This window comes from Fusarium poae, chromosome 3, assembly GCF_019609905.1.
Source record: "Fusarium poae strain DAOMC 252244 chromosome 3, whole genome shotgun sequence".
Classification (NCBI taxonomy): Eukaryota; Fungi; Ascomycota; class Sordariomycetes; order Hypocreales; family Nectriaceae; genus Fusarium; species Fusarium poae.
Window position 1 is genome coordinate 1,774,232 of NC_058401.1, and position 22,257 is coordinate 1,796,488.

Consider the following 22,257-nt stretch of genomic DNA (forward strand, 5'->3'; position numbering starts at 1 on the left):
TGAAGACGAGAGTTGCAGTCTTCTTGACGTAAACGTTGAAATCGTGTCGAGCGCATGAAGGTGGATTTGAATGTGTCCAGATGACGAGGACAAGCCGGATTCAAGATATACATGGATTCTGCAGAATAGTAAGATTACAAGATTCGTAAGGTCTGTAGGTGGTGAAGCATTTTTCGTAGAGTGAGATCGAAGGATATAATGAAAGGACGGATGTTGATGTAGTATATAAAGTAAAGATGAAGTAGGGTAAAGATTTGGTGGGGGGGAGTTATGATGAAGTAGTTTCAAGATGTCATAGGTTTTAATATGATGGGAATCAGATTAAACGGTTGCCAAAGTCGAACCCACTTGTTTTACCAGGGTTCAGGGGAGACGGACTGCAGCTCCGATGGATCCTAAGTCGAAATATATACCAAAGGACGGGCAATAATGACCGACAGAGGGGTGGAAGAATGAAAAGAAGATGGGGATTTCCCTTTCAAATAGTCCAGTCCAGTAGGAATGAGAAGAAGGACGAAAGAACAGAACAAAATAGGATAGGGCGAGGCGTGCTGAAGAAGATGAGGTGCAGCAAGGATAGATAGAGATCGTCATACAATCAAGACAACTTACCAATCCGGGACAGCTTTTGTTGTAGGGTCGCAGAGGCAGAGGATGTGAGATGCACACGCGGATGGAGTAGGTAGAGGGGCGTGTGTTATAAGAAGGGCGAAAAAAAAAAAGATACGCGAGCTCCAGAATGAGAGGCGAACTTTAGTCACAGATGAAATTATCTGTAAATGCCTTTTTGTCAAAAGGTAGGTAGAATAGAAGAAGGGGGGAAAGAGATGGAATAATAAGAAAAGTCTAAGGCGTCACGGTTTCTCGTGACGATACAGACCGAATATAGGAGGAGGAGGTACCTACTGTATGTACATACAGGCAAGAACAAGAACGACGGGGGTGGTTGCCGTACCATATAATTCAGGACGGGATGAGTAAAAAAAACAAGTGGAGAGTTACTTGGGCTGGAGTCTCTGGCAGGTACCGTATACATTATATGGATGCCTTTTGACAACTGACTTGGAAATGTTGTAGATTATTCAATTTTGGGCTAGAAGAGGGTCCCGTTCCCAGACCCAAGATAGGACTTGGGAGGACCCTGCGTTATAACTGCTAAACTATCACGATTTTTAACCCAGGGTTCACTCCATTTCGGCAGAATACTCCCCAAGGATATATATCAGGTGAAAAGAAAAAAAAAGCATTCAACACTGGTTCATGCTCTTGGTGACACAAAACCTTTGCCCTTCCCTTGCCGTATTACAAGAAAAAGGATGACGCTGGCAGGCCAGGGTTCTCGACTCATGGCGGCGAACCTAGATTCAGCCCAACAGCCTCTCCGATACACTGGTACGGAGTTTATACTATGTATGGATGTGCATATTCTCAACGGCCGAGGCGCCGTAAACATAGACTTTGTTGGCTTGCCCGTTGTCAAGGCAAGCAAGATTCACTTTTGGTTGGTAACTTTGGGGCATAGATATCCCTGTCGCCGTCCTACCGGGATAGAGAACGAACCTAAAAATAAGAATTAATCCATCTGCAGAAAACCACCCAGCCTCAATTCAATACGCAATTCAGAGGGATGTGATGAGCCGGGTGGGATAAGAGACCCCAAAACCTGGTAAAGACAAAAAGAGCAGCGGGAGCTTTTCCCTCAAAGAAACCTCAGTGCAACCCAACGCAACACAAACGTTGAAGTTGCTTTCTAGCAGCGCAAGTATATGGCCAATGGCCGCACGCGGAGATCAGCGTCCATCGCAGATCGCGATGCAGAAACAGCGCCAAGCAGGGCCTTCCAAGGTAGACGGTACTCGATCAAGACAACGCAGTCTCTTTTCGCAGGGACCCTAGTTTGGGGTTGCTTGTCTTGTCCATTTGTCGATCTCTGATCTCTGATCTCTTGTTCGTTCCTCTCTGTTGGTTGACGCGGAATACGATTTGGGGTTTCTTTTTGGGGGGGGGGGTTGGAGAATCCGGGAAGAGAAGAGTTCACCGTTCCGTGTCGCAAGAAAAAGGGGTCTCGAGAGTGATGACACTGGTGTTTTAACGATCCTAAAGGCACGGGAGATGCAACGGCCATCGGGAAAAGCAGCTGGCACATCGAAGCTACTTAAGAAAGTGGTTAACGAGGGGGAGAATCCACCCGCCATCAGCAATGGAAAACGGGCTGGCAACATCCGAGACAGCTAAGAGACTGCGATGGACTAATCCAGCACGGGCAGCACTGGGACTGGTTAGAGCCCTGGGCTAGCGACTCGTCTGGCGTATGCACGACAAGACAGCTTCTAAGGCAACCAAAAACCCCCAAGGATCCAGGGTCAGAAGAGGCTCAAACAGAGTCGTTGGCGTCATATGACAAGCACGTTTCTCGCTGTCAACCAGACGAACAGGGATGTCAATAGTAATGGGGGATCCATGATGATAGTCATGGGTACGATGCGCTGTACAATCAACAGAAACTAACTATCCTTGTTTCTGTCAAGCTATTCTCTTCTGTACTGTAGATCTCTTCTTCGTTTTTGCCATCCAAGAGGTCCCAAAAACAAGACACTGGACCAAAGTTTGGATCTGAGATCTCATCTAACAGACAAACAGTATTAACTACAGTGACAGGTACGAAACACCGGCGTTGACCAAGTTGGACAGGATCTAATCTACGCATCATCGTTTTCCCAAGCCTTACCCGCATCGCCCAATGAGTCCAGGGTGTGGCGGCCCGGATCGAGATGCGGCCAATACAATTCCAATCATTTTCTTTGGGATTCGAACCTCCCTTGCAAAAAAAGAAATTTTTTTTATCAAGCTTGACAGTTGTTTCTTGTTCTTTTTCTTGTTACACAATGGTTTCCAGGTACTTGGGCTGTATAGGCATAGCGACTAACTGAAAGGGAACCCTCTATACTTAGTCTGGCCGCATGCGTGGTACAGGAATCTCATCTCGATTTGAGCCTTCGAAGATCACGTTGGTTCTTCAGCTGTTCCCTTGTGACCAACCATTTCAGTATATCATGAGTCTGCTGGTTCAGCTTGTACCTGTCTTTTGGAATGTGCATGTCCAGGTAGGACCCTGTTCTTGATGACGCTTCGTTATTGAACATCATACGCCCCTCTTGTGATTTCACAACAGTTTAGTTCAGTTCGCATTCGCCAATGTTTCCATATGTTCTAGACCATCTCCAACTTATATGTAGGTTCCCGGATTAGGATTGCTTCTTGGTGGAGAGAACCCTTGCCGACAAAAGTCATGACGAGTCGCCCAGCCCAACACCAACTGCAGTCTACGAGAACATTCCCCCGCTTAGTCAAGATGATTCCTTCTAATCCATAATGGTTAGAAACAGCTGCCAAGAGGAAGGTGTTTTCAAATGGTTATCCAATAGCAAGCCTTATACAATTCAAGCTCAAGATCAGGCTCCAGGACCCTGAATCTTTAGTTGAGCCTCCCCCACATGATGAGCTTCTCGAGGGTCTGTTGCTTAGGTACTTATTCGGTAATAGTATTTGTTTGTCATAACTACCTAGGTATTGTTTTCCCCCTCTTATCGCATATCAACCTCTCCCCGTTTTTATTATCGTCTTTGCTTAAGCTGTGGCGTTGGCTACTCCTCTATTGCCATAATATAGCAGCTCCAAAATTGATTTGTGCTCATGCTTCATGGGAAGCTTCCCCGCTTAGGTACTGGCGATAGCTTCTACTCATCCTCGAGCGAACTTCTGGAACCGCCGGTTGATACTTTCTATTGTCCCATGCAGTCAGAGAACAATACGAGTATCAAAATTGATCTATCAGAAGCCTCTCTTGGCAAATAGTTCAAGACTTTAGCTTTGTTGTTGCATGGTAGGATTCTGATGAGATACACGACTCCAAAAAGGCCACAGTCCAACATTGCATCTATCTATTGCTTCCTTACACATTGCTTAATCGACGTCAATAAGAACCGCCTCCCTAATCATACAGCCATCATGTTTCCCACCTAAAAACCCGACCCCCGCATCTTAGGCATATCCGTCGTGTACGGCCCACGAGGCATCCAAAGATCCCACATGTTTAACCCCATATCCAACATTGACTTCGGTGACCCCATCAAAGGAAAGTCGGCAGCCGTGCACGAGGCTATCCTCGACTAGACATTGAACAAGCTCGCTTTACACGTAGAATCCTTCAAAAAGGAATAGGAACAAATTGGAATGCGTCCATAGTGAACTATAGACTTGGATTACGGGATATCTACTGAATACAATCCAGCTCACCATATACATCAATGAATGTAGTGATGATGGAAGAATAGTGACATGTGCCGTGCCATACGCATACAGAGTAGTGGTTTTCATCCTTCCCGAAACCCTAGATCCCATATTGGCTCCATGACGGATGCCATGTCATCACAATCCTGACGCCTAAATATACAAAATGCCGTTATATCCAATCTCGAGGACTATATCCAGTCCTCTACTATCCAACAGAACAAAGACCTAGATCTGGGTGGTAATTTTCCACAAATTCCAGAGACACTGAACAAATAACACACATATCATGTGATAAGATCTAGTTATGTTCCTAGCTGCGCATCATCTTACACCAGCCCAACGGCCCTTTGCCGCAGCAGATGGGCCGAGAGTGAGCCGACGACCAATGTTACCGAAACAGACGCAGCTACAAAAGAGAACACTAAGCATCCACATGCCTGTCTCGAGTGTATCCTGGCGTGCGAATCCGCCAAGAATAGGCACAACTTCATCCTGGGATGGCGTCGTGGCATTAACCAACTGTCTGAACGGAGCGTGAGCGGGCGCCGGCATCATGTCAGGGTTGACGCCAAGGAGAATCATCGATCCTGCCAAGCCGACAGCAGTTGAAAGGAAGAATCCAGGCTTGGAGCGGTCAATAAGCCACCACAGGAGAGGGTTGACCATTGCCAGTGTCAGCGATACTTGGAGAGTGGACGCCCAGGCCACCTTGCGCTATGGGCTGTTAGTTACACTTATACATATAATTCCTTGTTGGTCGACTTACAATAGCAAAGACAATTCCTACAAAGGCACCGATGGCTCGGATCGCAATTGCCCAGTCAGTCCCCGAATCGTCATTCTTTGCTGGAGCACTCTCAACCACAGCTTCATCCTCCTTTTCTCCAAAGGAGTCCTCCCAGACTCGATCGAACCAAGGAAACAACGCTCCCAGTGCAACACCAGCAAGACCCCAAAATGATAGGTGCGCCCAGTTGTACGTGCCACCCGAGGCATGGTTATCCGAGTCACTGTTGAAGCGAGACGTCACCAACATACCGTAACCAACACCAAGAACGAAAAGCAATAGTCCTCTCATAACCAAAGCGCCAGCCGAAGGAGATGTTTTCACAGGAGCAGGAGGTGCTTGGGAGCGAATTGATGACCGACGACGGATTTGATGTGATCGATCTTTCATAAAGTCGAATGTGGCATCGTCGATGCCAGGTCGCTTGATGGGAGTCTGAGCGCCTGTACCCCATGGTGTATCAAGTTCATCGCGATCGGCAAAGACGCGGTCGCGCGAGGAGGAGGATGTGGTGGGAGAGTATATGCCGAAGAGCGTTGAAGATGTCAAGTTCATAAACGACTGCGGTCTACTCAAAGTTGAGTTCCCAGGTTCGGGTGTTGGTTGCAAGAAGCGCGCAATGTTGGCGTCTTGAGCTGGAGCGGGCGTTGGGGGAGATGAGTTCTCGCTCGGAGGTGTAGGAGTTGTTAGATTCAGATCGAAAGGTCTTCGAGGGACGGGGCGAATAAGAGGAGGTCCGTCGTCAGCCATTGTGGGTGTATGTCTGAAGTTTGAAGTTTTCTATAGCTGATCAAGAGGTTAGAAAGGGTTCAACAAAATGATATTGGGTTGAACAGCAATAGAAATTGAGGCCCAGGTTCTAGACTCCCCTCAGTTCAGCTGAACCTGCAAGTCTCAATATCATGCAATGCAATGTCGCTTTACTCACAATTCTGATTCAGAGAGGCAATTGTGCGTTGCAAACTTCAGAATTTCAATCCAAGGTAAAAAAAACAAAAAAGGGATTGTATGTCAAAAGTTGAAGCTGTTGGGGGTACTCCAAGGCTTTACAACCCTGTCTACTTCCACGACTCAAGCTAATGAGCACGGATAAAAATAGGTAACGAGAACCAGGATGTCCGTAGCCGAGCAAACAATTGAGTATGAGCGGAAAGAGATTGAGAAGTAACTGAATGGTTTGGTTTGGTTCTGCAGTTTGAGACGCTGAGAGTCTGAGATATCCCAGGACTGAAATGGCTCGAGTGGCAAGAGCAGGTGGAGGAGAGGAAAGTAAACAAGTAGAGTAGAGTGCAATATCAAGCCTCAAAGCTCAGCCAGTATAGATTGAGAAGGAAAAAGATGTTGAAAAACTAGAAAAAGGAAAAGAAGAGAAGAGAAAAAGAGGAGGCACAGTTGTAATGTACCTAACAAGCTAATGTACGGCAACGTTCTTCACATGCTCACAAGACATGGGAAACATGACAAGAGACGCACGACTAGTCGACTGAGGGCCCCAGGAATTACGTAGATATGCCCCATTTACCTCCACTGCAGGAGACCCCTTGTCCATAGGGGACGAATTGGATCCCCGCTGTTTACTATTGAGCATGTCACTTTTGAAGGTCAGTGCTTATTGTCGTTTTTGGCAAACAGTTTTGATGTGAGTACCTACCTAACTACTAAGATGAAAGAAGAATTGAATAGTAGCTGGGTTAGGTGACAATGACCACCAACACCTTTCAAGTCTGTCTGTCTGTCTTTAAAATCTTTCGCTTGTTAAAAATACGGAACCCATTCCCGATCATCATGCATCCGTCCAATCGCGTCCATTACCCCACATTCAGGATGCCTCAAGCTCGAATTCCAGACTCCGTGGTTGGTCACTTTATGCTCTTGACTTGCATTTTACGACCCCTCGTGATGGACTACAGTGTCGTACCTTTTTTTTACCGTACCCCATTCTATTCACGGGGCCTACCTAGGCACGTTCCCACCCCTGGCTCGGTAGGTAAAGCCCGTTGAAGAATGAGGAGCCAACAACCTTAGGCAAGCCAGAGAAACACGCGAGAGCTACAACATGTTACATTTAAGAAACAATTATTCATTCGTATATCACAAATCTATCTCATCGCATTCTCCAATCCAGTCTTACTGCAGTGACCACAATCTATGTGGGTCGCATTCTTTGATTTGCATGTGATACTGGGCGCATAAGAAGCTGACAGTCACCATCTTATCACCACCAAATAGGTATTCATACATTAATTTATATTTAACCAAAAACGTCAATAACTAGTCAGCCACATGCGTACAGACGTACATCCGTCATCCCTTTAAACTAACCTTCAATTTAATCCTCTTCACTATCGCTTCCCTCATCCTCGTCCTCATCATCCAGCTCATCATCGCTGTCCTCAACGCCATCAGGTCGGGGTATCATCATAAATCCCGTCATGCAGGTGATCCTGTTTTGCGTTTCATATGTCCCCAACAATTCTCCCTTGGCCTCAACCTCATCCTTGCTGTTACCCTGCAATTCCGAGACTCCCACTCGCCACACACGGACCCGTCCATCACTGCTTCCACCAGCCACGTATAGCGTCGAGGCGTCTTCCGCACTCGGCACCACCACAAAGTCCTTGATGCGGCCCTGAATTCCGTCTGACTTGCCGCCGAGCTGACCCACAAACTTGGCCGTTGGAAGCTTCTTGTCCTCCGAGTCGGGTTTTGTGAGGTCCGATTCCTTGGTAGAAAAGAACAGGATTCGACCATCCTCGGTCGCAACACCCATAAGCGTCGTATCCCCCTCCTTGTCCAATGCAACATAAAAGAATTGATGCACCTTTGTTCGGATTGATCCCATAATTCTGCACTTGGGCACACTGTCCATGCCAAATACGATAATATCCCGATCAAATCCAACAGCGAATTCATCCGCTCCACCAACGCTTCCCCAAACAACTCTTCGTCCCTCGCCAGTAGAGTGCTTTCCTTCACTAGCCTCCATCAGGATCTCTTTGCCAAAGTTCAGCACTCCAGCCTTCTTGCCAGTGACCAAGTTCCATAATCGCATTGACCGCTCGCCCTTGCTAACAGTAATCATAAGCTTCATGCTGGGGTGGATGGCAAAGTCGTTGACGCCAGATGGTGTGCCTCCAAAGGGCGCTGTATCACCGCTGGGGCGGCCCATGGGTTTGGCGATAGGTGCCTTGATGTTGCTGAGCAGAGACCAGTCTCGGGTTCGTGTGACCGCAATCGTAGAATCTTCACTCGATGATAGCAGCTTTGATCTTGTAGGGAAGCAAAGAGATGTGACTGTTGAAGAGTGGTGAAGCAGCGTACCGACCTCTCGGTTCTTGGAGTTCTCGAGAATCGGTCGTGGTGCCACCTTGGCCATAAGCTCCTGGTTCTTTCGGCTTGGGGGATGCGCAGATAGGTTGTAAACATTCACGCGCTCATCAGTGGCGCCAGAAGCAAGCATGACCTTTTGTGTCTGTCCAGGGACGGGTGCTGAGATGGGCGACACAGCAACGCATCGGATGGCCGAAGTGTGAGCATTGAACAAAAAGCTGTCGGCAAACTCGGCCTTCTCCTTGCCTCCAACTGTCACTACCAATCCATGAAGAATTCGATCGTAGGAGCCGACAACAATTTGAATTGTCTCGGGCGCATTCGAGGCGGTCTTGGTGGTGGCAGTCTTCTTCGCAGGCACGGAAGCCTTTTCCTTCACAGGCTTTTCCTTGAGAACCTGGGCGCCCTTGACCTTCTTCGTGATGACAGAAGGCTCAGAAGCGGATCCTTTCTGTGCGACGGCTTGTCTCTTGCGTTTCGCCATTTTGTCGTATTTGTTTTGATGTTTAGTAGTCGTTGCAGAAAGCTTCTGTTCAAGACACTACGAACATTTGCTACAATGGAGAAAAAAATATTGGGAGATAAGATAAGGGTGGGTACCGGCCCCACCACATGCTTGACCTTCTTAAGGTCTAGGCTCATCTGTCTGATTGATTGATTGACTGCTGAAATATGCTGGACGCTGTGCGCTGAGTATATTCAAATGTACATGTAATGCAATATGGCAGTTCTAGATACCTTCACCATTGTCTATTTACCGAGTTGATCCTCCGTTATGCCCACCAATCTCCCGCTCGACCATCTCAATCGAGCCTAGGCTGGGAAACCGCTTGGAAAAGTCCTGTAAATAATCATCCTTCTCTTGAGCTGTCATCTCCAGCATTTGTTGCCCGGGGTTATCCATGCTGATCAGATCATCTGACGTTTGGGCACGGTTTGGCTTTTGAGGCGATGGTGGCCTCTGACCGGTTGTGAGGCTGTTGAGATGCACCGGCTTCTTCGGAGCTGGGGGCTTCATCGGGGGCTTTGATGCTAGAGCTGCAGGCGCCGATGCTGTTGAAGAAGGGCTATGGATCTGAGAAGCATCGCCTCGTGTCTTTGTCACGTTCAATGGCTTCTTCGGCACTCCTGGAAGAGGCTTCTCAGGCTTGTCACCAGCCTCAGCAGTGTCAGTATACTTTCCATAACCTTGAGCAGTCCTTTGGATGTTGGCTGGTTTTTGTTCCTCGCTCAAAAGACTTTGAACTCGATTCTGGATACTGACAGCACGCGAGACTCCTCCGATGCTCTTTGGGGGAACCGGTGGCCCGCGCTGTCCCGCAGCCACCCGCTTCCGATATTCAGCTTGCGCTGCTTCCACCCGCTGCTCCTCTTCCAGAAGCTTCAAGCGTTCCATCTCGCGCCTCATCTCAGGTGTTACGCGGTCCTCATCCTCGTGGACATGACCATCGTCGCTGCGTCCATCGGTTGCCTCGGATCCAGCAATGGGAGTCAAATCGCGGTGGCTTGCCTCCCTCTCTGGCGACGAAACTCTCCCATTGTTTGGAGAGCTGCCTTCGAAGAGCTTAAACGCATCTCCAAATTTACCGGCGAGAATATTTTTGTTGCCCGACAGTGCCGTCATGCTAGAGCGCTTGCCAGTCTTGGCTCGCTCCGAGTCTTCCAGACTCCTCAAGAAGTCCATATCGCTCGATGCGCGCGGCTCGTCCGCAGGCTCCTGATAAGGAGAGGAGCCCCGAGGCGGTCGGCTCGAGGAACGCGATGCAGCCTCTCTCTCACGCAGGAAATCAAGAGTTGTGCCCTCGAGGTTGGTGCTAGCGGGTCGGGGCCGTGACAGAGCTGATGGAGCCGACGGTGCTGGTGAAGCACGAGCTGATGGATCCAGGAGATCAACACGAGGACGGCCGCCTTCGAGGGAGGGTCTAGATGAAGACGGCTGGTGTTCATGGCCAGGCTGCTGGTAAGATGGGATTCTTTGCATGAAAGAAGGGCGGGGTTCTTCTGCGGTCCATTGTCCTGCGTTTTGGTCAGGCTGCCTTGTAGCACTACTGGCTCGAGCATAATCATTAGCATCATGGTGAGCAGGCTGCTCCGCTTCTTGGTTGAATCTCTCCGGTGGTGGCGTTGAGGTCATTGTGCCAGTAGAGACATACCGCGAGCTAGATTGAGAAGAGATGGCCTGCAATTCGGGGTTGTTGCTAATAATAGACTGTGCCCTGCTGATATCAGGCCTGCTTGGTGCAGATAAAGTCTTTGTCAGTGAAGGCTCAAGAGGAGGCGAAGCGACAGCAGCTTGGTGTCCAACAGGGGTGACGGAGTGCGTCCTGGACACTGGCTTCGGGCGAGGAGAATCGGTTGGGGGAGTTGCAAAGGCCTCCTCGGCTAATTTCGCAGTAACTCTATCGTTTAGATCTGAGGATGCGTTGACTGGCGAAATTGGTGAGGAAACATCGAAATCGAACTTGCTTCCCTGATCGTGCAACAACGAGAATTGGTCAAGTGTGGGGAAACGAGACGACAACTCATCAAATCCCTTCGGAGCGGCTTTTGCATCCAGAGCCGCAAAGGGATCTCCCCCTGCCTTTCGCATAGGTGAAGCTTCCGGTTTCTGGGATACGTTGCCTGGCGCTGGGGAAGCAGTCGGTCGTCCTCTCCTCATGGGCACAACATCGGGGATGAACTGTTTCTTGGGTTCGACTCGTTCGAAAACAGCGCCTACAGCTGGCGCTTGGTCCGGTTTCTGAGCCATGTGTTGGGGGCTGTCAGTTCTAGCGTGGGTTTCAGAACGGCCGCTATAGATCTGCGAATTGTTAATATGGGTTCATTTGTTTGGGAGGATACACTTACATCATGGACAGGAACATCGCGTCCTTGCATTGCGCATCCTTCCTTTAGCACTTGATAAATGTTTGGTCGATCGTATAGGTTTTCTCTCAACATCGAGGCTACATTCGTGTTAGTCTTTATGAAACAATCCAGGTCCAACGAGCAGTACCTATCAATTTCTTTAGTCTGTCGGAAAAGACTGGGTGACTAGGGAATCGGTAGCTGGCGTTTAAAATCGCCAATTGGCCCTGGTCCTCGAAAGGTGTAGTATAGTAGCATAGCTTGTACAGCAAGACGCCCAATGCCCAGATATCAGACTTCTCGTTTATAGGTTGCTTGCGGTATACATCAATCATCTCGGGACTCCTGTACTGCATCGTGGTGTGTTTCTGAATGTCTTCGTCCACGAGGCGGCACTCAGTGACGGTGGTGGGGGCGGGCTGAGGCGATGCTGCTGATCCGAAATCGCAAAGCTTAAACCGTTTAGAAGGTCCTCTGGCGGTAATGAGGACATTTTCAACTTTAATGTCGCGATGCAGTAGTGGTGGTTTTAGGTAGTGCATACAGGCGAGACCCTCAGCGATGTCGGTGAAGATGTTGAGGATCTCGGGTTCGGTAAGGCGGTGTTGTAGCCTGGTGTTCATAAAATCGATCAAACCGCCGCCATCGCAAAACTCCATTAGCAGAAAAACTTCATAACCCCCTCCTTGAAGTTCAGAAGCATGCGAGTCGATATATGTAACGATCGGTCGGTGGCCTTTGAGGCGCTTCATTGTTTCAACCTCGGTGCGCATGCCCCGCAAGGTATCCTTATCAGGTACCGCAACTCGCTTCAGGACAGCTTGATCAGTGCCGTCAACAGGCTTGGCCAGTTTGACGAGGTATACATGGGCGAAGCCTCCTTCGGAGAGATATTTTTGAATAACCACACGGTGACTGCCAACCTGAATCTTGGTGCCTGGCGCGAAGGTACCAGCAGGAGCGACTCCAGGGACAGCTACGGGGGCGGAACCGTAAGGAGCATGATGGTGTTTGTTGGCCAACATGTGCGCAGGAGGGTATTGACCGTGTGAAGCCATCGTGGGCAGAGGTTTCGAGAAGTTTGGACGGTGACGGTTGAGGAGCGATTCGAAGGTGAGGGAGATGACGGCAACCCCGTCCGTGAGGGAGGAAGCAAGCTAGAGCCAAGGAGCCAAGAGAGGAAGAACAATGGCGGTCGGAAAGGGGTCGAAGTAGTTGAGGATTGGAGTAGAAGAAATGGCAAAGCTAAAGATTCAAGTCATCTGGATCAAGCACACACAATCAAGCAATAGATCAATTCAAAGCGGGCGCATGGTCGAGTTGATGCAAAAACACATGGCCCCTTGGCAAGATGTTGGAGGTTGCAGGCCTAACCTGCCTATCATACCCAGGTAGGTAGTCTACGGTCCTGGAGTTGGGTCCATAGGTTCGCTGCTCAGTGGCTTGGGCTTAGCCTCCCCGGATCGAGCACTCCACTGTTGGTGAGCATTCCATTCATCCAATGGGTAGGTATTTAGACGAGACGGAGAATTGTCGGTAAATATGCTTATAAAGTGATGAAAAAAGATAAACTATAGGTACTACAGTCACTATTTGTTTTTTATATTAAAGAAGCACGTGGTTGTACTTGGAGCGTGACTTTAAATTTGGTCAATGTCTTGGATCTGATAATAATTTAGGTTGGTCAAGTTTTGTGACTGATATTGTTATGGCTGGTATGCTAGACCGATGTTTCATCCACCTGACCTGACAATGTTTCGTTTCGTCTTTACACATCACTACAGCGGGCAAGCGGGTCAATGATGTGTTGTTCAACGGAGTACTTTAATTTTCTGCATACATCAACTTTCGACCTTGAGATTTGACAGTTCACTCCAGTAGCGAATAGGGAGTTGCCGAGAATGCGGCTCTCTGCAGGATGGGCCATTGACACGTAGGTAGTGCACTGATAAATACCGCAAAGAGGTCCAGAAAGGAACGAATAGACATTTGTGTAAGATAAATAGTAGGGTAACAATAAAGGATAATATTTCAGCTTCGAGTCTGCAGTACCCTGCCGTTTTTTTGTTATTTTGTTTGGCAATAGTTGTAAGTTTATCTATGCTCGGCTTCTCATCTACCCTGTACCATGAATCTATCAAAGAGACGGTTCTATTCTCTCAACTAATATACAGGTGGCCGCAAGTGTGAGAGTAATAATATGGAGTTATTTTAAACATAAATATCCTCTGTTAGAGAATTTTCAGTTCTCTGATAAATTCTATCTAGTTACGCATGCAGTCTTGAAGGAACGTTGAGCATACCCAGTGCTGGATAAACCCTAGCCAGAACATTGAATGAGTTTAAAGCCGTCATTGTTGCTGGACGTTGATTTCAGCTCAAGTCAGTACATCTTTCATCTGTCAGCGCCTCAGCCTCGACCTATTGAGAGTGGTTCACCTGAATTACATAAATGTCGTCGTTCCACTGTTGTACCCATTCATCCGCTATAAAAAATATGCCGTCACCAACCAAAGACTCGGCCGACTAATGGATCTATTCTTAGTAAATGCGTGATTGCAGATCTTTGGAAACAAAGACTCGACGGGAAAACTAAGAAATGGTTCGATAAGGACCTTCTGGAATACATGTGCTGTAACATTACCTTACAGTAGACTCGAGCGTAGAGGAGAGGCTGTGGTTAGACTTATCCCGGGAAGCCCTCCACTGGTTCGTGAGCAGGGGCCAACCTGCAACCACTCAAATGGTTCGTCAAAACTACGTCATTGTTTCTATATGGACTGATCTGATGTTTTCTTCTCAGTCCCTTTTCTCTTTTCAGGCTCATTTTAGCCCGCGACATCGGGCGTCCCGTTTGTACTAAAAGAGACAGAGTTCGCTCCCATCGGCAGCCACAAACAGTAAAGAAAAAGCCCAATACTTTTACGGTACTTGACTCTGATATGATCTTATTGTATTTCTAGGTAGTATATCTTAAGTCATTCTTTTCGCAACATGATGTCGACAGTTTCCGAATTATGCAAACTACTGCTACGCTACCCTGCCGTAGACGATTGTGGTTCTGTATTGTACTGTAATTGACTCGATATCCCATGTGGGTTCCAGCTGACCTCACTCGGAGGTCACGGCACAAGAGATTCGTGGTCTAATGACTGGCAGATGCGTTCATGTGCCGAGGAGGATCACTTATTGATCAGTGAGTAACTATTTTCAGTGCTCAAGGCGCCGCCTGTACCGGGCCGTTGATCTAGAACCTAGACTAGGACCTGGTAATGTAACCATTCCATGCCTATCATCCTTTAGAGAGAGTTTATAACAACGTTGTCGCGCTCTTTGTTCAAACCTGATTCTTGCCTTTCTTTTTTAACCGCTTCCCCTCTACTCTCTTATACTCTCCAACTATCCAATCTCCATTCACACGATTGTTATACCAAAACTTCAAGATGCCTGCTTCGACTTCTTCTCAAATGCAAATGCCCCGTGAGCCGGCTCCCGTCGCGTTTACTGCCGAACGAACCAGCACCGAACAGCCGGTATGTGGAACCATTAACCTCCGGATTGACCGGATTCTTTTAAACATAGCATTTTCTATCAGCCCAAATATGAGGTTAAACGACGATTTGAATACTTACTAACTGACCCTTCATAGCGACCGATTCAACCCATGACCATGGAACAACCTCAACTGAACATGCGAGGAGGCAAGAATGGTGACGGTGGTGTAAGAACAACCAACTCATCAAAACTCTACTACAAAAATAACTAACACCCCCAGGCTATCTGCTGTGGCATTTGCGCTGGTCTATGTTGCTTCGAATGTCTAGACTGCTGCTGTTAATGTGATTCCATGGCCAAAGACACAGAGGATAGAGTACAGCTGGCGTTCAGGTATTAATGTTGGGAGGACTTATCAAAGGGATATATACAATCATCGGATAATGATGTAACGAGCTATTTATGTTCTATTCATATATAATAATGACTAACACAGGCATTTTACTTTTGTTCATCTTCAGTGATCACTCCATACTTTAAGCCTTATTCTAGACAACAACCTCTTCAAGTCGCTTTACCACATCCTCAAAAAATGTCATTGATAACTTCTCAGCGACCTCATCTTGAGTCTCGTCATCACCTTCTCCAAGTCCCAGTTCTTCACCACCAGCCAGGCATTTCCTTGTCGCATTCTCAAACCTCTCTCCCATGTCGGCGCCGACAGCTGCAACTCTATCATCATTCAACAGAGCCTCTCGAATGCCGCGCACAATGTCTGGCCGTCCACGCGCACGTCGTATATCGATGCGCAAAACGTCGTCAATAGGCTGCCAGTGCGCTAGTTCGACCAAAATAACGCCCAGGCTGTAAATATCGAAGCTCTTCTTTGATCGCTCTCTGTCTCGTCGTCGATTTGACTGGGCGTTTGGGTGTCTGTACATATCGTGCTCTACATCATCTCCCGGCGCGTCAGTCATCTCTTCCGAGCCACCTGGGCGGGAGAAATCAAATCCCGAAAGGGACGGCTGTCGATAATCCACACGTCCGTCGCGTGCTCGAAAGAACAACACATTATGGCTGCGGAGGCCCTTGTGCAGCCATTGGACGGCATGAAGGTAGAGAAGACAGTTGCTGAGGGCATGTGCAATATGGACTCGTTCTGTGACGCGCGGCTTGCGGATGTTGGGGTCTTGAAGAAGCTCACGGAGCGACACAGGTGGCAGTGACGCATGCAAATTGTCGTCGGACGGACGTTCAAAGATGAGACCGAGTCGGCGGTCGAGAATGTCAACATCGTCCTCTGCAACATTTGGATCGGCCTTGTCGAAAAAACCAAGACAGTGAGGAGTGCGGAATGCCTTTGGCTTTGGACTATGATTCAAGAGAGCAGCCAATTTGCGGACTCGTTCAATTATGTCGGCTTTCGAGAGAGAACCTGGTTGTGTATCTGCATTATCGTAGTCCTTCCACTCGATCCAAACCTTTTTCTTACCTTGGGCTGTTTTCATTACTGCTTCACATCTTGGGGCTTCTGATTGATCAGCCTCAGGATCCAACTCGATGAGATATCGCGGAACGAACAGGTTCCGTTGATGACCAGGCTTCGCAAGGTCCAGGAACCTGGCTGCAGCTTCATCGACGACTGTAGGATCATCTGATGTTGGGTCAATAGTCTCGTTAAACGCTTTGAACTTGGCAAGTCTCGACAACTGCCTTAATGCGTCAGCATTGGCCTCCCTCTCCAGCTTGGACATTTGCGAGGGTCCCCCTGGAGAGTTTGCGTCGAGCTGGAACTTGAGAGCCAACACGAGATGACTCAGATCGGCGATCTTGTGATGAAGCAATAGGACCCCACGGTTTGTATCTTGTACAGTATTGCGAATCTCGACTTGCAATGAATGGTCGAGGATATTTGTCATGTTGTCATTAAGAAGTGAGAACTTGGCCAGAAGCTTCTCAAACCCTTGCTTGTCAAACGAACTCCATCGCAGTCTAGTGAGATTATCAGAGGACTTGGTCTTGAGTTCAGACATAGCTTTTCTGATAAAGTTCTTTTTCTTCTCAGTCATGGGATAGTTTGACAACTTGGCATCTTTCTCTGGGGCCTCCAAAACACCATCCTTATCAGCCACAACAGAAAGGTTATTGTGTTTCTTCTGGTACTCGGTAAACTCATTAAACAGACACTGAATCTGGACAAGCAGATCGATTACAGTCTGACGATGTAGATTGAACACATTGGAATTGAGGACTTTTTCCTGGTTCTTAGCATCGAGATCAAGAAGGCCAGAAGCCTCGCTCCAGCAAAACAGACGCTGCTGCTCCATCCTGAGGCGCAAATTGAGATACTTGCAATCATCCTCGTAGCCCAAAGCCGTGATAAGAAGCTGTATCCCTGACGCAAGGTCAATGCTGAGTATGATTGACCGGGCGGGTAATTAGGTAGGTACCTTGAATACATCCCGTATAGACTTGCAAACTGATGGAAGCGACTCCGAGCGCCAAGCCGGCAAGTGATATCGGGTCCATCACGGCTTGGCCTGTTCTCAACTGCAGCTTATTCTCAGATCTTGCCCCGGAGCAAAGACAGAGCGAGAGGCTGTGCAGCTGAACAAGGCGTAAGCAAAGCCGAGAGAACGCCGTTGTGGTCAGATAGAGCTGTCAGTTTCAGACTAGGTACAATGAAGAGAGGGCTGAAATAATATCATGCGGGGTGACAACATGGTACGGAAATACTGTAAGTAGCAACTCCTAGGTCAGTACTGATAGTAGAAACCCCACTGATTGGAAATTGGAATTACTATTCATTTCTGGCCTCATCAACAAAAGCAAAACAGAAGAAATTGTTAGCCAGACCGCCAAGTTGCGTAGTATTATTCTTGTAACAGAGTTGATAATTCGAGGCTTGCATACGTTGAGTTGAGCGAGCTTTGAAGATCCAAAGTTCGGTATCATGGAAAAAAGAAGCATCCCCAATTCTTGCGCAACGCTAACCTATTTAGAAAGGTGGGTAAACCATGACGGTAATCAGCCTTCATTTTTGATCAGTAAGCCATCCCAAAAGACCGGGTACGTTGCCCGCCGAGCTGTCAAGGCTGAGGGCGTGCCACACGCTTTGCGGGCCGCAATTACCCTTTTCATGTATTTGTATTCCAAGTATTGGCTCGGAACGAGTCAGGAAATGCTAGAAAAGTGGCTCGAATTGAGTTATCCGTTATGCGGCATTGCTTTGCCGGCATGCATGCAAGCGAGTGCTTTCATCACAACCGTTTGTTACCCACGATACAACATGCCGGTGGCTTATTCGACTAGCAAAGACTTGGCAGAAGCTTGGACCTGTCAAGGAACTTCAGCTCCCAAGCTCAGGTCGTGTCTTGATACGTCCTACAAGGTACTTGTTAGTTTATCTCCAACAAGCGGCCGACCATTGATCCTCGACGAGCGGCCGACCGTGGTATGTATAAAGGCAGTGTTACTTTCAGCGCTAAGACTCTTTAAACATATCAAGGCGTTAAAAGATAATCGGAACTGAAATGTCTCCATTATCTCAGTATACTAGGAGCAGCTTTACTATGCGCTTAGGCTGGATTCTGACTGCTGGACCACGATCTAAGTGCTATAAGACTGGCTGTTTTTTTTTTGTTTATGGATAGACTGTAGTCCTTTAATGCCCACAACGGGAATAGCTTCAAGTCTGTCTATGTATTTATTCATCAAGATATCAATAAGTAGTTCACTGACTATCAACACCCCTCATGTCCTTGTAATAGAATTGAGACTCTGCTAGCCTCAAAGTTGCCTCAAAAGGCTAGACGATTTGTGTGATGCAGAAAAGAAAGTCTCTACCGCCATTTCGTGACAGCTTATTGGCCAAGACAAAGGTTTCACTGCGAATGGCAGTCGGTGGTGTTTTCTGTATCAACCCCTGTCAACACGTAGAGCTACGGCGATGACCGATGCCATGCTGGTACCTTTTGACTCACGTGATGACGTTCTACATGAATACCTCAGAATAATGATCAAGCTGTATGAATGGGGATTTGGAGTACGTAGCCAAGATTTCAGCCCAGTCTTCAATCACCCCAGATTGCCATGAGCTCAGGCTCCACGCTAGATACGGGTGGTATGGAAATTAACTAACCCCTGTTTCCCGCTAGTTAGGGCTGAAGTCGGGACCTTGTACATAAGATCCACGCTTGATTATTAACAATGAACGGGGATTCCTAAAAGAGATACTGGACCACATGCCTAACTTATCCTCAGGCTTCACATAATGTACGTATCGTACAGAGCCCGCGTCCACTGAGTGGCCAGGTTGTTAGAGAGCTAGGCTACTGACCAGGGGCGTATTATTGCGTTGCCTTGCAGGGCATGTGGGTGGATGGATTGAGGGCTGCTCCATCCCCATGGCACTCGACTGCCGTGCCTTATTTTCTGGAAAGCCAAGAGAATACATAATGAATGGATCATCCTGGAACATTCTTTTCTCCCGTCAAAATGCTGCTATTATTATTAGTTGATTATTCAACAATCGAATTTAGCTGTTTAAACATAGCATCATTAATACAGTAAGCAGTTTGCTCTTCCAAGTGCCGGGGCTGTCACTCACGCCCTGCGTTACAAAGTCTCAACTCACTCACCTGCTTATATTCTAAACTTGGAATCGTCTATTTCACTTAAACAAGAAAAGCCACTTTCATCAGTCTCCACAAGGTCTATATCTTTCGATATGAGTACTAACACTTCACGACCTCATGCTTCCTCTTCTTCCCCTTTGTCTTTCTACTCCCCACTCCCTTACACCCCATAGTCTTACACGAACAAGAAGACTCCTCGCAGCTGGAACTCGCCTACCATGAGCTCATTGAATGCTTTCCAGCAGACAATTCTGAATAGCAGCAGGGAGGATGCGTTCTCAGGTCCTGAAGAGTTGTCTTCCAACTCGAATTCCCCCAGCTCTACCGCCTTTACGACTGATGGAAGGACTTCACCCTGTGGCTCGATATCAGCGACGACTGAAGCAGGTCGCCTGAGCGTTACTTCTGTCCCAGCTGCTTGTCTAGCCTGTGTGAGTTTTCTCTCATCTCACTCAAATCTCTTTGTCATGATGCTAACAAAACCTTCTCATTAGCGAAGCAAGCACCTAAAATGTGACGGAGTGAGTCCATGCTCCCGTTGTCTCACTTCTGGTTCTGATTGTGTTTATGTCGCCTCGAGACGTGGTTACAAAGGCCCTCGACGAAACACCACCCAGAAAGTCACGAAACGTCCCAGCCCATCACCTGGCCGATCTCGAGTACCAAGCCGAAGTGGTGATGGCTCCATGTCTCTTCGATCAACGCACTCTCCATTTCCAGTACCAAGACAATCTCCTTCTCTGGGCACGGATTCTACCTTCTGGGCTCCTTACATGGGCGACGACACGTGGAGCTCACCATTGCCAACTCCATTTCTTGATCCCGCTTTGTCCACGAGAAACAGTATGGAAACTGACATGTCTTTCTTTCAACCATACGGCACTGCAGATCCATCCAATGACACGTTCAATCTTTTCACCAACCAACACCACGAATCTATTCCTACACAAACCATAATACCTACTTTTGCCGAACGCTGTATCGACTATTTCTACAATAATTTCCACGATGCTCATCCCTTTGTATTGCCAAGGAAAACTCTGCTCAGCATTGCGCACGAGACAGCATTGGAACCTGTGGTCGCTGCAATGCGCTGGATAGGTTCGCTGTATATACCTGCGTGTCCGCATCGGGGTCAACTCTTCCAGGAAGCTCATCAATTGATCTACAAGCATGATCGTCGCAAAGACGGATTTCTGGTCCAGGCGCTGTTGCTTCTCTTAATTTGTCTTGACGGACAGGGCCTACAAGAAAAGGCCAGAGAAATACTGTCTGAGGTTGAGGCAATTGCCATTGAGATAGGCCTCAACACAATATCCTTTGCAAATATACACGGACGCGGGATGGCAGTGATGGAAGAGAGCTGGCGACGAACTTGGTGGGAACTTTTTGTAATCGACGGCCTGATTGCTGGGGTTCACAAGAAGACGGACTTTCCACTATTCGACTTTGTTTCTGGCGTTGCGCTTCCCTGTGAGGAATACCAATACCTCTCCGAGGTGAGTCTCATTTTTTCTGTTCTACTGTTATATCTTGACTAACGGCCTGTAAAGGACATTCCACAGCCAGCATACCTCGAAGATATGGATGATAGTAGCTTCTATGGTCTGAACCGTGAGTTCTCATCGTTCACATATCGCATTAAATCCGCTCAGATCCTCGGCAAGCTCTTGAGGACTCGTCCTACTACTGGACCCGACGATGAACGCCTCAGCCGTATCGAGACATTACTTACAGACTGGCGTCGCAGTCTACCGCAGTCAAAAAAAGACGGGTTATACCAGAGTGGCAGATTAGACGAGATGATGTTCCAGGCGTATATGATAGCCCACACCACGTCGATTCTGCTTCACCAACCGTACTCACAGTTAAACTTGTCATCAAGCCAACTGGCTGACCCAAGCACTTTACATGGCTCGAATGATAGTCTCGACGCCCATACAAAATACACGATATATTCCGCCGCAGAAATCAGCAAACTCCTTACCCATCGTGTCTCACTTCTCTCACATACACACTTCCTCAACTATGTGGTACGAATGTCCTCCTCGATACATCTTACCAAATGGGCTCTGCCCCTTGCACCACAAGAAGACAGCTACAGCAACTTACATCGGTTTATTCGACTCAATAACACTGTTTTCTCAAAAATGGCTCCAATATGGAGCGCTGCTGAACGAGAAGGCCGCTCAGCGAAAAGCATGGCGCAGGACATCTATCAAGGGAAGAAACAGAGGCAGCTGATGCCTCAGGTTTGGTATGGTATTAGTCACGAAGCGGTAATGAAGATAATAGCTGAAGATGAAGCTATTATGCAAGAGTTTGAGAGCATATCGAGTACGCCTGGCATGCTGGGCCAGTAAACGGATACCAAACCCACAATAGTTAGACAGACATGCTGCAGTCTTCATAATGAGTGACGAGGCTTGTGGCTTATCAAAGTCCATTGATTGTATGTGCAATTATTTAATTCCCACGTGTTGTAGAGATAGCTCCAATACCTACTTTCTAGTCCCCGAGGGCCCGAAGGGACGGGGCTTGTCTAAGCTCAGCCCTGTATCTTACACCAAGTCAGCGGTAACCAATTAAGGAAGAGCGTTTCAAAGTTTAGATGGATTCGGTAATTCCTTACCGGTCTTGGTCGGAGCTGAATAAACGCCGTTGCAAGTAAGATGACGTGGAGATTACAATGTCCATGAATTGGTGCTCCAAGGAACCAGATACTTCAAACTCATCACTGCCAACAACATCAGATACACGACGACTGGAGACTTGTATCTTTGAATTGGACTGATGTTGAAGTACATAAAATGGGAAATTTCACTAGTCGAGTCTTGGCAAAATAGCTGGTTAAGAGAGCGAATAGAA

At 47.7% G+C, this 22,257-nt stretch overlaps 6 protein-coding genes across 6 annotated transcripts; 2 read left to right on the forward strand and 4 right to left on the reverse strand.

Moving 5' to 3' along the window:
* Positions 1-4,614: 4,614 nt before the first annotated feature.
* FPOAC1_008007 (uncharacterized protein) lies at positions 4,615-5,830 on the reverse strand (the record flags this gene model as incomplete). The annotated part of the gene is made up of 2 exons (XM_044852453.1): positions 4,615-5,007; positions 5,060-5,830. The coding sequence occupies 2 exons, from the start codon at positions 5,828-5,830 to the stop codon at positions 4,615-4,617; spliced, it is 1,164 nt and encodes a 387-aa protein (XP_044705123.1).
* A 1,579-nt stretch (positions 5,831-7,409) lies between these two features.
* FPOAC1_008008 (uncharacterized protein) lies at positions 7,410-8,894 on the reverse strand (the record flags this gene model as incomplete). The annotated part of the gene is made up of 1 exon (XM_044852454.1): positions 7,410-8,894. One exon carries the CDS (start codon positions 8,892-8,894, stop codon positions 7,410-7,412), a length of 1,485 nt encoding a protein of 494 aa, XP_044705124.1.
* A 270-nt stretch (positions 8,895-9,164) lies between these two features.
* On the reverse strand, positions 9,165-12,315 carry FPOAC1_008009 (uncharacterized protein; the record flags this gene model as incomplete). The annotated part of the gene is made up of 3 exons (XM_044852455.1): positions 9,165-11,210; positions 11,258-11,355; positions 11,406-12,315. The coding sequence occupies 3 exons, from the start codon at positions 12,313-12,315 to the stop codon at positions 9,165-9,167; spliced, it is 3,054 nt and encodes a 1,017-aa protein (XP_044705125.1).
* Positions 12,316-14,700: 2,385 nt separating this feature from the next.
* Positions 14,701-15,095, forward strand: FPOAC1_008010 (uncharacterized protein; the record flags this gene model as incomplete). Its single annotated transcript, XM_044852456.1, has 3 exons — positions 14,701-14,790; positions 14,907-14,978; positions 15,033-15,095. The coding sequence occupies 3 exons, from the start codon at positions 14,701-14,703 to the stop codon at positions 15,093-15,095; spliced, it is 225 nt and encodes a 74-aa protein (XP_044705126.1).
* Positions 15,096-15,300: 205 nt separating this feature from the next.
* On the reverse strand, positions 15,301-17,281 carry FPOAC1_008011 (uncharacterized protein; the record flags this gene model as incomplete). Its single annotated transcript, XM_044852457.1, has 2 exons — positions 15,301-17,147; positions 17,203-17,281. 2 exons carry the CDS (start codon positions 17,279-17,281, stop codon positions 15,301-15,303), a joined length of 1,926 nt encoding a protein of 641 aa, XP_044705127.1.
* A 2,326-nt stretch (positions 17,282-19,607) lies between these two features.
* On the forward strand, positions 19,608-21,752 carry FPOAC1_008012 (uncharacterized protein; the record flags this gene model as incomplete). Its single annotated transcript, XM_044852458.1, has 3 exons — positions 19,608-19,820; positions 19,884-20,888; positions 20,943-21,752. 3 exons carry the CDS (start codon positions 19,608-19,610, stop codon positions 21,750-21,752), a joined length of 2,028 nt encoding a protein of 675 aa, XP_044705128.1.
* Between the last annotated feature and the right edge of the window lie 505 nt (positions 21,753-22,257).